The following is a 14,804-nucleotide window of genomic DNA, read 5'->3' on the forward strand; positions in this document are numbered from 1 at the left end:
TTTCTTGCTATGTTTTTAATGGCCATATAAGGCTTAAAGTTTTGTCTAGCCAAAGGAGCTGAATGCTAGTTAATTTTATTTTTCCCCCTGCAGTTACTCCCACGCAGACAGGGCAGAGGGTAGGGACTCAGAATGAGTTTTCCTTTCAGTTCCTTAATTGACTTTGTGCAACTTTGACCACATATCAAAATTTTCTCATATAAATAAACAAACACAACTCTTTCCTGGCTACTCCAGAGCACATTTTAGTGGCAGGGCTCAAGGTGGAGAGGCTAACATTGAACGTCTAATAGATACAATCAGAGAACAATACATAATAGCTCTATTTCTGAGGAAACTAATGTATAAGCAGGTAAAATGATTGAACAGAAACCTCCTAGCAGGCCACGGGCCAGACTGAGGGTTCCTGAGTACTATTTACCTGTGATTTACAAAGATAAAGCACTCTCATTTCTGTGTATGTTAAGTGGCAAATAAATACAGTTATTGCATAATATCTAGTCCTACTGGACTGTTATTATTGCATAGTATCCTTCATCCTTACTACTACAGGGAAGTTCAACTCTTTGAAATGGAATACCTAGGTGTCAAAAAAGCAGAAAAATCAGTTAATTCCTTCCTGTTCAGACACAGGTACACCCCTCTCAAATTGCAGCAGAGAAGAAAATGGTTCACCATGACACACAGACAACTCGAGCATCATCCCTTCCAAAGAGCTGTGCCTTGCCACTAGGTCAGACTGCAGCACTCCTTTTCAGCATGACAGGTAATTGCAGATTACTTCTCTGGGTTACATCTGAAAAGTTAACTAGTTCATTTAATCAACACAAACTTGGTGTTTAACAAGCTTTGTCGGTCCCACTGTAAACAAGCTACTGAAGTGCCTGAAGGAAGGAATCTCAGTAACTTCTAGCCCCGTTCCTTCTCCCCTTGCAGAAAGCAAGGTGACTGAAGGGTTTGTTTTTCAGCCTCCTCTGAACGTGTCCTGTGTCTGTGTATTACAGGCACTCAACATTTATGCAACACCCAGCACCTTCAAAGCTTGTTATAAAGTATTCAGCTCGTTAGTCCTCTGAACGCACCGGAAAGGTGTTATTACAGACATGAAGAAACCTTCTCAGAAGATCTACTTGGACAGGTGGTGCTGGAGTTGTGATTATAATCTAGTTGTGTGTGGGCCAAAGTCTCTCTTATTTACACCAGTGTCAGATGATGGAATAACTCTGCTTCTCTCAGGTACTGATCTGAGATGCTGATAGATCAGGTGCATCATGATGTTGGTGATATCAAACTTTTTAACAACAACAAAGAAAAAATGAAAGTGCCAGACACACCTCGTTTTTCTTCCGTGTTTCTCTGCTGAGGTCAGTGGAATTATTCCTTGTTTACACTCAGTGAGATTGAAGTGACAGCCCGATCTGACAGATTCAACCTCAGCCCTAGTACATGGAGCTGACAGCCTAAATACCTAAGGAGCTTTTTGCATGGGGTTTCTCATATTGCACTTTGAATCCAAGTGATTCTGACACTAGCATGCCTACATCTAATGTCCCATTTAATGTCCTGCTTCGTGTATACCTGTACAACCTGTTATCACCTCAACACCACACAGCAAGGAGAGGGACCTACATTTCTGTAGAGCCAGGAGCTGGATTTGATGTTCCTTATGGGTCCCTTCCAATTTAGGGTGCTCTATGATTCTATGACTTCCGCTGTTTGCTTTGTTATTTTGATAGCTGCTAGCAACACCCATCTTCAACCTTTTGTACACCTATGCCCTAAATGAGAGCCTGTGATTCCACCGAACTGGATGCTTTAATTTTATAGGGGTGGTATGATTAAAGAAAAGGTGTAGGCAGACTGTGGTTCACCCAGATGGAGCAGAACTGTAAATCTACAGACTTAGCTGACTATTTAGAAATTTAGGACAGCTGGTCCCTGGCCTTTAATACCAGCATCATTTATAACTAGACATGCTTAAATCTTGTAAACCCCATGGAAAGTACTCTGACATTACATACACTGGTTTGATACAGTGATTAATCACTCCTCGGTTCCCTCTGCAGGATAATAAGGCTGTCTGCATCCTGCAGCTGGCAATCTCCTTCCTCACTGTCCCAGCTCTACTATAACATTTACATTTCTCTGGCTGATAGAAATGTACTCTTCCAAAAGGGGATAAGGGAAAACAAAACAAGCAGGACTTTTCTATAAATTCCTCTAAAGCTGCTCTGCTAAAATACACTTTGAGATTAAATGCTGGGAGTGCCTGGGTAGATGTAACACTGCTTTCCCCAGCTCCAGCCTTTGCTGTCTGCCATCTCATGAAGGGCAAGTGGGGAGGCAGAAAGGGCATTAGGGCAGGATGAAGGGCCACAGGGCAACATCATGGCAAGGGGTTCAGCTGGGACCTGTCCTTTCCCCCATCCTCCTTTCACTGCTTAGTGCAGGAGGAGCAGCGGTGAGGTGCTGCTTTCCGCTCTTCTGAAAACCCTTCGCAGTGCCGTTTCCTCCCACCTCCCGCAGCCAAAAGTCAGTTTACAGCCAACTGAGATGACTGTGAGAGAAACACCCCGAGCTCTGAGAGCAAACAGCGACTCCACGACCGTCTGAGGTGCCTCTTTCTTCTCCCCTCATCAGGGGAGGCAGAGCCTCACTGGTGCGGAATGGGCTGCGTGGGACAGAGCCGTGCAGGCAGGCGGCACGACTGTTTGCGTTGTTACGAGCCGCAGCCCAAGCCGAGCTGAGCACTTGGCCCCACAGGGACTTGTCCTCTCCTCAGGGGCACTCCTCCCTCAGGGGGCCACTACCTGCACCACCAACCCAACGCCCGCCCGCGCACGGCGCTCCCCGCTCTATTCCGTATAAGGCGCTGAAGCCGCGGCCACAGCCCCGCCCCGTCCCGCTGGCCTCTCCCGCCGATGAGGTAATGCGGGGCTCCTATTGGTCGGCTGCGGCGGCGCCCCCGGAGCCCGAGAGGGCGCGATCGAGGCTATAACTCAGCGCACGGGGCAGCGCGGCACAGCTCGGCTCGCTCCGGCCCCGCTCAGTCCTACGGCGCTGCGCACTCGGGCTCGCTCCGTGCTGCCGAGAGAGGGCTGCCCTGCCGAGACCGAGAGAGACGCGGTGTGAGAAGCGAGTGAGCGAGCAGCGAGGCTCGAGTTAGGCGAATAGAACAGCGGCTGCAGCTCGAAGCGCACCCCGGGGCAGGCAGCATGACGGCGTGGCTCGGCTTCCTCGCCGTGTTCCTGTGCAGCTGGAGCCTGCGGGACCTGGTGGCGGAGGCGTGCACTTGCGTCCCCATCCACCCGCAGGACGCGTTCTGCAACTCCGACATCGGTGAGTGGCTCCGTCCCCGCGCTGCGGGGCTGCCACCTGCCCGCTGCAGGGCGGCAGGGAGCGCCTCGCCGTGGGGCGTCCCGCGGGGCTCCGGAGGGGAGGGGGCGGCCGGAGTGCTGGGGAGGCAGGGACGGGTGTCACCGCGCCTTTGGGACGCTGCGTCTTCTTGGGGCGATCTCATAAGCGTGCGGACACGTGTGTTTTTGGAAGGCTGGAACTCTTCGCTTGGTCCCCCCTTGCTGTGGGGTTGAGCATCCTTACGATCAGCCCTGCACGAACGTGAGATAGGGAACACCCAAACTGTCTCGGGACTAGAGTTTCCATTACCTCTTCGTCCAAGTTCTCTATTTTGTTTGTAGCTGAGGCTGCTTAGCCAAATACGGTTGCTGTTTGCTAAGTGGCAAAAAGTACGAAACCCATCAGCGGTGTCCTCTGTGCTACAGCAGGACACGTGTCCGCCTCACAGTCTGCACGGGCTGTCACCTCGGTAGCTGTGAGCGGAGTGTGTGCATGGAGTTTTCTTGCACCTCCGTTGGCTGTTGTAGTAGTGCGGTGTATGGGGGGGCTGCTGGTTCCCACTTGTTACCAACTCCAAGCAGAGTCTGCAAGGAAACCCTCCAGGCGGCTGCTGTGGAAGTCAAACAGAGTAGAGTTCTTGGTGCATTCCCTGCCAGTGACTTTGCTTGTAGCCAAACTTATACAAAAGCTGTGGCTGTGTCTGGTTGTTCAGTTCTCGTTTCTGTAGAGTGTCTGAGTGCCAGAAGAAAACATTACATGTTAAAAGTGCTGGGAAGGCTCAGCGATGAGAGCCTGGAAAATATTTATAGAATAGTTTTAGAGTGGGGAATCCTTCCAGGAAACTGCGGTTGAAAATTCTGCTGAATATCCATATTTCTGCCTCTGTTTTTCAGTTTGGGTTAACAGTGCTACCCGAGGGGCAGCTGCCAGGGACTGACAGCCTTTGTGACAGTAAGGATGGGAACCCACTTTTCCACAGCTAAAGCTGCTGACAGCACGTGGCCTTCATTTGCTGGATACCTCCTTTGGTTCTCTGTTTAGGTCATGTTGTAGTAGATTAAAGGTAGTTTTTGGTCAACTTAATTTTGGGGAAAAAAATGATGTTAAATAAGTTTTTGTTATGAATGCATGCCGACGACAGTATATTTTTGTCAATTTGTTATGAACTAGGAGCAGAGTTAACTATACAGTTCCATGCAGCAGCGCTTCTAAACTTTAGGGCAGGAAGTTTTGCTGTTTGCTACTCTGATTTCTGGTTGAGTTCAAAGCCATGTCCTTCATCTCCCCTGTCTCTGTGCTGGAGCTCTTGTGTCTCATGCCTTGGCTTTTTCCCAGGTGTGACATTCAGAAAATTGGTGTCAGTGGGTTCGTTGTGCTTTCAGACATGATGGTAATGCCAAGATGCATGTGGGAAGAGAGCAGCTCATGTTATGGGATGACTTAAATGCGAGTTGTGGTTAAGACTGCAGTTTGGTGTGATAGGTTGAAGCAAAAGTAAATCCTTAGCTAAATTTTCTATAACTGTTGGAAAAATGCAGTGCTTCTGCAGGTTGATCTTTGTGCACGCTGTTATGTTCTTCATGGCGAGATGCATGTTAAAGCCTTCTAGCTGTGAAGGAGTTAACCATTTCCATGGAAACTGGTGGCAGTGTACTGGTGTAGTTGTTTGGACAGGCTGAACTACACGCTGGGTTATAAAACACATTGCAAGGAAGAAAGGGACTTGGCAGCAAGTTTTTATCGCTCTTGAAACTCCTGACAAAATACCAGCTCAGAAGGGAGGAGTCAGTGCTGTAAGAGCTGGAGCAGAAGAGCATTTTAAAATAGCTCCTAAAACAATACAAGGAATTAACTAGCTAGGTGGCAGCCTTGGAGAGGCTTTTCATCTTTGGAAGCCCTGAATGCCTAAGGAGATAGAGTCTAGCACTGTAATGCAAACTCTCGCTGTTGGCTTTTTGAGCCTAGGCAGTGAAGTCTTGCTCTCAAGTTTATTCTCTCCCCCTCTGATCTCACATCACTAGACACTTAGTTTTTAATTTTCCCATGGCTCCTTTCTGATGCAGCCTCCCAGCTCTGCAGTCATTAGAAGGCTTTAATCTTTGCAGGAACAGATGCTCAAATAAACCCATTGGAAAGGGCAGCCCTTTAGGATGTATGTCCTGTGCATGTCAAAGTGAGCTTTCTAAAGCAAGCTTGGGCTAAATACACAACAATCTTACTTTCTTCCTCTGATGAAGAAGAAGAAACCACTCCCAGACTAATTTAAAAGGGTCTTTTTTTTTCTCAGCATGTGTGTTGCAGAATGATGAAGAGAGCAAAAGTGAAGAGGTGTGTCTCATCTGACCCCTTGAGGTCAGTCAATAAAAAAATTGCTTTTTTTAACTCCTGGCTTTCTTTCTTCAACTGGATCGATATGTGCCAGAACAGACAGTACAGTAATTAGACAAACAGCAATCCTACGACATGCCATCTGAACTTTGCTTCCTCCCCTCCCACCCCCTGCCTTCGACCCCTTCCAGATGTGAATATTTTTCTTTTGTTTGAATTAAGAGACCTTTTGAAAGAACAGACACCAGGCATGCTTTGTTCCATTGTGACAAAGCCCTGACATTTCCAGCAGGACATAGCTGACATGAAAAGGGCTTGTTTGTCCTTTTTTTTTGCAGGAGCAGCAGGAACTTTTCAGTTTGGCTGCTGAACGTTGCATTCACAGGTTTGGAAAAACGCCTCCTCCCTAACTTTCCCTCAACATCCCCTTCAAATAAAGGAGAAGTATGTGAAATTGCAGGCTGGATTTCTACAGACCAACCAATCTGTAGATGATAACGAAAGTACTTTGTCCACTCCATGCTTATCTCAATTTCATCTTGTGCATATACTTCAGAAAGAGCTATGGCAGTACTGGCTGTCTCTTAAAAGTTCAAAGGAGTTTGGAATAGCATTCTTTTCTGTAGATTGTGTTGGGGGAAGAAATGTAGCTGTGATTAGTTGTCCCTCTGCCTTCTAAATAGCCTCACTCTTGGTTAAACTAGAGTTGGCAAGCTGTTGGTGTGAAGGATGCCATTCATACCTCCATTGTTCCATACCCCTTGAAAACCAGCCCTGTTTCTTTCACTGGTTTTCTTTACAATCATTCTGCCTTTTTGTTAGAAAGCTAGAAGAGGCATGCAGAACAACTTGATCATAGATGAGATCTTAAAGAAATTGAGGAAGTTTTTTTTAACTTGTATGGAATTCCAATGTCTGTGTTTAAAAACATGGTGAGAGATGGTGTTCTTTGTGCCTGGTTTTGTCTTCTTGCAGAAAGATCACCATTGTAAACTGGTGATCCTATTGGAAAGTGGGAATATAAGTTTCTTATTTGCTGTTTTGTATGGTTCTTTACAGTTAAAGTAAACCCTGCTCTACTTGAGGAAAGAGATGACCTTCTGGGATGTGGAGCTAGTCCCATCTCCAAATGCAAATGTTAAAATAAAATATATATGTGGTGGAAATCACTGCTTGGAAGCTGTAGTGCAGAATATTATATAAGGTTCCTTTGGTGTCTCGTTACTATTGCGTGTGTTTACTCCAGATTTCCTGCAGGAAGTAACTCCACCAAGACCTGAGAACCAGATGTTCCAACCTTGAGTCTTAGAGCACCTTGCTTAATGCAGATGCCTTTTAAGTTCTTATTTCCACTGATTTCCCACCTGTTCCAGAGAACTCTACCTGGCAACTGCTCCTCTAGCCTTCCTGAGAAGAAGAAGCAGGCTGGTGGGAACACAATTATGTACAACTATATACAGCACTAGTATTTTCTAGCCCAGCAAAGATTTTTACCTGGGGTGGGAAAGGGTGTGACTTGTTCATGTCTATGTGATTCAGGTTGTGGAGGTTTGGTCATTTGGTCACAGAAGAAGTGGCTCAAGATAGCAAATGTTAAGTCCACTGGTGAAGCTGAGAATGTTTTCCAAGACACCAAATGCGATTAGATCTGGCCTTTCAACCTCTTAGATACGCCAACTGGATTGGCATCTGATGCAATGGATATCTGTACTGCTGTGTAATCCCTCTGACAGTCACAGCGGGACCAAGAATCTTCAAGAGGAGCATTTGGTGAGTCACCTTGGCCATAACTGGATGTTAAGGCTAAGATGAAAACCTAGTTTTTCCTTGTAACAATGTTGACTGAGGTCATATTTCTTTTTCCAAACAGCTCCAGTACCATCTGGTGCTCTTATGTAGCTCAACCAAGCACGCTCCCTGAGAAAAGGAACCCATGTGGTCTGTGCAGGAGGTCTTGTCATTAAACGAAACTTCCACTGGCTGCACCGGATGGGAGTTCATAAGAGCTAATAAACTTGAGATGACAGTTTGGTGTGAGTTAGCAGGCAAGGCTGGGTATGCTCTGCTTGCTAGCTCTGAGCAAAACTAAGCTATTTCAGCCCTATTAATGTCTGGGGTGCGTGTGTCTGAGTTTCCTTTTAGTGATGAGTATCCTTACTCTCAACTCTTAGGGTATGATTATCCTTTTTCACATGATGTTACTGATTGGAAACAAATGTTAGTGGTGAAAGGACAGTGGCGTAAAAGATGTGAGAAGATAATTGAGCCTTCAAGCACAAATTTGTTAAACAAATACAGAATGTGTTGAACTTAAAGCTCATCTAAACCTCCGAAGAACCTCTGCAAGTGATATGTGGAACTTTACTGATGTAACTTTAATGGACTGATACTGCTTTTTAAGCTAACTACACCTCCTGTAGATTTCTGAATGAGGAAAAGTTGACTAAAGCAGTTGACTGTATTGGGAACTATTTAAGACCATCCCAACTTTTCCTTAGCTTTGAGCCACTGAGCATTTACTGCCAACAGCAGAGCTGAAGGCCAGCCTCTATAATAACCCTCTGTGTCTGAGCACTCAAGGCACAGAGGAGGGCTGCTTGCTGCTGAGGCTTTATTAAAACCAAGAATTCTTTAAAATGGATGTCTGAAAGAGTGTATTGAAATAGCCTATCAATAAACCTACTGCTGACTCTGCTACCAGTGTTCTCTTGCCCTAGTGGGATAAGTGCTTCTTTAAACCTGGGCTTAAACTGGTTTTGCTTTGGAATAACTTGAGAAAAGGCTATTAACCTGTGAACTTGTTGATTAACATGACAGCTAGTAAACATGAAGCACGTGAATTTCAAATTTCTACTGTTTGAACATATTAGGTGAGACCAAGGCGGGTTAAATTGATTTATACCCTCTTATACTAGTTCTAAATCTGGCCCAGTTGTCGATATGAAAAAGGAATGCTGGGCCAACGTCGTACTTACGACTTACATAAAGCAGGTGTAGTGCCGCTGGTCTCAGCAGCATTTCAGTGGCTTTTATCAGAGCTGGATTTCAGGTGATGGTTTCAAGTTTCTAGGAGGAATGTTACAAACACTGGAGTGCATAAAACTATTATATTAAAAAAAACACCACCACAATAGTTAACCTCCTACTGTAATGTGAAGTAGTTCTCTTGAGTGACCAGACTGAAGATATAGTGCATTAATTGACAGTGCCTAATAGCATAAAAATGCAAGTAGTTTTACACAACCCTGATTATTCTATTTATTCAGTGTTTCTGCCAGCTTGAAAAGATTCTGTGAGTCTTTTGGAAACAAGATAGAAGTCTCTTGAGTTTCATGCTGGTAAAATAAATGTTGACTATGAATAGTCCAAATTCCTTCTTGTGTTTATACAAGACCTTTCCAGAGGGCAATTTCAGCCCTTAGAAACAGTATACAGACAATAAAACAAGATAAATAGAGAGACGTGTATGCAAAAAATATCATCAGACCTCTTCAAATGTCAGCACTGGTTTTCCTAAGATGTAGACTGGCATTTTCGTCTTATGGAGAAAGGAGTTGATCTGGGCTATCTTTCTTGGGACTGAAATCCACCAGGAACCAGGATAGAGCAGTGCTTGGGAAGGCTGTTGTCAACTCAGGGGTTGGAAACAGGACAGAGCAGTGCTTGGGGAGGCTGTTGTAAACTCAGGGGTTGGAAACAGGACAGAGCAGTGCTTGGGGAGGCTGTTGTAAACTCAGGGATTGGGTCCTGAGTTGTGCTACTGGGAAAATGGTGGTCTGTGTCCATGGGCTTGGGTATGAAAAAGTTTATCGTTGCTACTGATGGGGGAGGAGGATGATCACAGCAATAGACTCAACTGGGAACTTGTAATGGGAAAGGTATTTAAGAGACAAAGGAGCGGAAGACCCTTCAAAAAGTACTCATAGAGTACAAGCAGTAGCAGCCCAACTCACTGCTATGATTAGCACCTGATAGTTATGGATTCTGGACAAAAATGTACACTAATCAAAAATCCATGATCTTCCTTGATTGCTCATCTATTGTTAAAGTGACTGGGTACTGTAGTCCTGCTGGTTTCAGTCTGATACAAGAGGTAAAGGTATATGAAAAGGTCTAAGGCTGTAAAAAATGTTCCCATAGATTTTTCCTTCCTTACATACTTGACTTTAACATATAAAGGCATGGGTTTTTCCTGACCCGCATGATCACTGGTACTTCAGCAAAGCAGGTATAAGTTGTGCTGTGTTTACACAGTACTTGCACAGACAGCAGTAGCTATACCAGGTGCAGCAGTGTGAAGGTAATGCTTTATTACTTATTGCTCTCGGGTGTTTCATTTAAAAATAAAAGTAAATAATCCTACAGCAGCACATAGGAAAAGGGAATGCTTCTGTTCCACGGGGCCGTGTTCAAAACGTGCAAAGCTCCTGCTGGCCTAGGCTGAGAGACATGAGTTTTAATTCCCTTGTGCTGTATTGTAATTACAGTACTGGGAATCTAACATCTGTTACCTTTTCTCACTGTTTCCCTCTGTAATGGGTGTTACTGCAGTGCAGCCTTTCAGGGAGGCATTGTGTTAGCCTTTATTTCTGTGGAAGAGCACTGGAGCAATTGCTCAGACAGCAAGTTCAGTGCCTCCTGCTCAACAAGCAAAGGTCTCAATCCCCTGAGGTTTAATCAGCTCTCTCAGGTTTTTGGGGTCAACTGTAAATAGGAACCTCCTTCCTCTAGTGAAACGTTTTTGGACATGGTCTCCAAACAGTTAAAAATATTTAGGGAAAACGAAAAAGGGCTTACTTGTACCAAGACAGGAAAACCACAGAATGGAAAACTTCCACTTGACTTTGAAAAACGGGAAATGGCTGGTGCGGGAAAGGCAACAGGTAGGGGAGGAGAGAGCCAGAGGATATCTGTTCCCCTGATGCTTCTCCTTTAGCTCCGTGTCCTTCTGGGGAAGGTGTTCCAGGCCAGCCCTGCTCTTCGGGGCTCTTTATATGCTTTCCAAACACCCGCCCCAGTTTCCTACTTCCTGCCTGGTCTGACACTGCTATAAATATCTTCCTGCCTTTCATCAGCCCAGGGATACACACGCTGCAGATTAAAGGGGATTGAGGTGACGGTACAGAACGGCCTGCAGCCCAGCCCTTGGCACGTGTGGGGTTGCTGAGTCCTCTGCTTTGAATTTCTTTTGGCAGATGGAGAGAGGCCTTTGAGACAGACACAGCCGCCTTGTTTATCTCGCTCACCTCTGGACTAGGGTATGCAGGCCTGTTTCTGAGTAAACGGTTTATTGCAGTAAGTGATAAACTGCATATGGCACATAGCTTAAAGCTGGAACATGTCTGGTAATTGGGAGAAGGGAAGGTTTGGAGCAGAGACTTAAGAAGGAACAAGTGACACCAGCATAGAGACCACACTATGGGAAAGTACCACATTTGCATCAATGAGTACCATAAATGCAATGGTGAAGAGAGACAGTCTAACAAGAAAGCAAGCAGTGACGTGAACTCTGGGGCATGTAAGAGGCCATCCTGTGCAGTGTTGCCATAGCCAGAAAGTCTAGGCCCCCCTTTCTCCTGCAGGGACGAAATCACCAACCTCAAGAAGTGTGGGAAGACAAGGGCAGCAGTTCCTGTGCAAGCACCTTGCAATTGCAAGGATTGTGCTGGGGATAAAGGCAAGATGAGTTCTTAAGATCTTTGTTTTACTTTTGTAAATATGAAGAGTAGCACCTATCTCTTCTTTCTTCCTTTCTTCCTTTCTTCCTTTCTTCCTTTCTTCCTTTCTTCCTTTCTTCCTTTCTTCCTTTCTTCCTTTCTTCCTTTCTTCCTTTCTTCCTTTCTTCCTTTCTTCCTTTCTTCCTTTCTTCCTTTCTTTCCCCAAGGGAGCAGAGGATTAAGGATTTAGTTGGTTATTTCCTTAGAGGATCAAGATGAAAAGGAGACTTCAATAAGTCTGCTTCCATCTTCTCTACAGATGGTGTATTTGCAGTAGAATTAAACAGCTGTCCTGCTTTTCTCCACTGTATAACAGTTTGCAGCTTTGCAGAGAAGCATAGAACTAGAGGATTCCACAACATCAGATTGAATTCTTAGGTAGCACTTTGAGAGACCCGAAGTGATCACAGGAAGGTTTGAATGGGATGTTATCCATTTGGAGAGAAGCTCAAGTAGACCTGGTGGCAAACAACTGATGACCCTTATTGGTAGGTTGCAGTTTATACTTTCCCCTCAGAACAGGTGTGCTGCAACAGAACCTGACTGTGGTTGTGAGTCAGAGAGAGGCATCATCCATTTAGTCTGGATTTCCAGTGCTGTTAGAATCCACCTCCCAGAAGCCTGATGTGGGATAGTCTTGACTTTCCCATAGCCTGCTTCTGTCATACTAATTCCCTGTGGTTAGAGATTGATTCACACCCTGTGGTTTTTAACTCCTTCCAAAACTCTTTCAAGGCATTTGTTATTTTAACTCTGGAGAGTCTGTTTTGTTATCTGTGTGAATGTCAAATCTACCTCCCATCTGCACTCTTAAGATGCAGCTCTCTTGAAATTCCCACTGTATTCTGGGCTCTCTTTAGCCCACAGGATGGGAGTTATGCATTTATTCATACTTTGTTCTGACACCAAATTATTATGGATCTGCAAGGCTAGGAATAGTAAGTCCTTGTGCTTGCAAAGTCTTATATCTCTGTTGTGTGTCTTAGCACAGTTCTGCAGGGATGGTGCTGCAAGTTCTGAGTTGCATGATTCAGAGCCCTGAAGACGTGGGGCTGTGTGTTTTGTGGGGTGCAGGGGTGCAGTTGCCTGTGCTCTTGCAGAAGAATGGCTCAGCGGATTGCTGCATGGTCTGCAATGCTATTTTTGTCATTCTCATTTGCTTTTCACACTTAGTCCCTAGATGTGAAGTCATGAATACTGCTGGTTCTTACTGACCTTTTTTACCATGCCTTTCATTCATACTTAAATTGGTTGAAGATATAGTTTAGATTGATAAAAGCAGACAGCACCTGTGTGCTTGACTGGATGGGAAACAAAGCTTTCACTAGTACCGGAAAGTTTTCAAGCCAATAGGTTCCTTCCTGTTCGTGCTGGTCCTCCGTGTTTGTTTCGGACTGCCCTTCTCTAAAAGGGATTTCCTCTGGTGCTAACTCTGGGTCTTTCTTTTCCTCCAGCCCCAGAAACTGTACAGAGACCTTTTCCTGTTTGTCTTTTGCACAGTATGGCAGTTTGGGCCTTTGACGTAAACTTTGTCCTTTGAGCTGTTCAAAGCTCCCCTTTGCTGAATTCAACAACATTGCTTACATGTGTCCTGGCTAGGCTGACTTCTTCATGGAAGGGCAAGAGAGCAAACAGAACAGGATCCAGGGCTCGTGGTTGTCTTAGCATACCTGATGCAGTCATGTTTCTCTTCAGACTCTATTTGTTCATCAAGCCACCATGAAGTCCATCCATAGTAGAGTTCCTTCCAGCATATATTCCTCTACACATATGTGGACCAACAAGGGAAGACTGACCACAGTGCTTACTAATAGATTATTGACATATATTTGGGGCAACCTCACCAGGTTAACACCACAGTCAAATACAGAAAGGGCAGCTTTTGTTCCTAAAAGTAATCTGAGTCCAGGAGGGAAGGGAAGGTGCTTGAAGGAGTTTTGTAAGGATTGCTATGTAGACCACTTGGGTTTGCTTTGGTGATGAAGTAAATCCTTCAGAGCTTCCAGCAGCTGTCCTAACTTGAGCAGTTAGAACCAGAATGCTGTTGTTTCCCCTCTGAACTGGAATTTTGGACTATATCTCTTAATTCTATTTTTTCCTCTCGAGAACATCTCCAGCTGAACTGCAACAAAAGCTTTATGGTCATAAGCGTACTGAAGTTCTGTGCCATGAACAATGCATGTACCTGGGAATCGACAGAGCTATAATGGTTTAAAATTACAAAAAAAAAAAAAAAAAAATTTTTAAAAAGAGTCTACTTTCTGTGTTCCTGGAGTAATTTCCCTTGGCAATGAGGAAGCTCTGAATGGAACTATGCACTTATGAGCTACATGCATCCGATTGGTCTGCCAGTATAATAGCAACAGCAAACAGGATCTGTGTTCCTTTCACCCAGTAGACCCATGTTTTTGTGAGGGGGAGCTGTAGTGATAGTATTCTCAGCCCCATTTTTGCCTTGAGAGTGTATACAGCAAAGCTACAGCTAACAGGACCAGGTGATGCCAGCCTGCTTTCTCTTACTGCTTCTGATACTCAAGGTTTGAAGTTCCACTTCTTATCCCATTTCAGAAAGTGAGAGGGGAATACTTTCTTCTCTTGGTGTGTTTTCACTGAGGTCCCATACCAGAAAATGCTACTTGCACAGCTATAGCAGTGAGAAAGCAATCTGCGGCTGTTTTGCATAGTTGGATAATTTGTTAGTTTTGTTTTTAAGCCAAACCGTGACTCTGAGACTAACAGTGCTCCAAATCTTGTTAATGGTAGTCCATGTCATTTTGGAGGTTTTATCTTCTCATTATTTTCCATATACGTTCGTTTTCTGGTTTTGCTAATGTGCACTTCCTCAGCTTCTTTGCTTGGTGGAAGGAAGCGGGGGAAGGAAATCATGTGTATTGGTACCCTGTTTTTTTCTGCTTATCCCACAGAACATTGGAAGCAGAGATGAAACTGTGCTCTGGTAGGCTCAGCCTCTGATTTTTCTCAGGGGGAAAAAGACATTTAACTATTCTTAGCTGGTATATTAAGTGTGAAATCAAGCAGTTCCAAGGGGATGAACAACTACCATTCAGAGGGAGTACTTTTGTGCTTCTGGCTTCTCCTCAGAGCTACAACAGCTCAGTGTTCTTAGAACTCAAGAGTTTCCCTTGGAGTAGTGGAAAATCGGAGCCATGCAAGGCTGCTACAGCTCCAGGCTCAGACGTGTGCCTCGTGTGCGTGTGTGTACATCTTGCAGTTCAGTGATGACCCCGATGACTTCTTGAACTTTTAATGACAATGCAGCTGTCTGTTCATGGTGCTAATTAACCCAAAAGCTGATTCCTCCCTCCCCCTCATTATCCGTTCTGTGAATGAGATGTGAAAACAAGAAGACGACTTTTCCCGTGCCCTTAGGGCTGTCTGAGC

General features: G+C 44.9%; 2 protein-coding genes across 3 annotated transcripts in view; one reads left to right on the forward strand and one right to left on the reverse strand.

The window, feature by feature from the left end:
• Window positions 1-14,804, reverse strand: part of SYN3 (synapsin III) — a 191,540-nt gene that overhangs the window by 87,490 nt on the left and 89,246 nt on the right. The gene's annotated exons all lie outside the window — the stretch shown is intronic.
• TIMP3 (TIMP metallopeptidase inhibitor 3) overlaps window positions 3,022-14,804 on the forward strand; it is a 36,403-nt gene continuing 24,620 nt past the window's right edge. The window contains exon 1 of the mRNA XM_015863707.3: window positions 3,022-3,339. Coding sequence (XP_015719193.1) covers window positions 3,216-3,339 — 124 coding nt within the window. The 5' untranslated portion in view covers window positions 3,022-3,215. The remainder of the gene's footprint in view (window positions 3,340-14,804) is intronic.

Source organism: Coturnix japonica, chromosome 1 (assembly GCF_054131305.1).
Source record: "Coturnix japonica strain WE chromosome 1, WE-NBRP24, whole genome shotgun sequence".
NCBI lineage: Eukaryota > Metazoa > Chordata > Aves > Galliformes > Phasianidae > Coturnix > Coturnix japonica.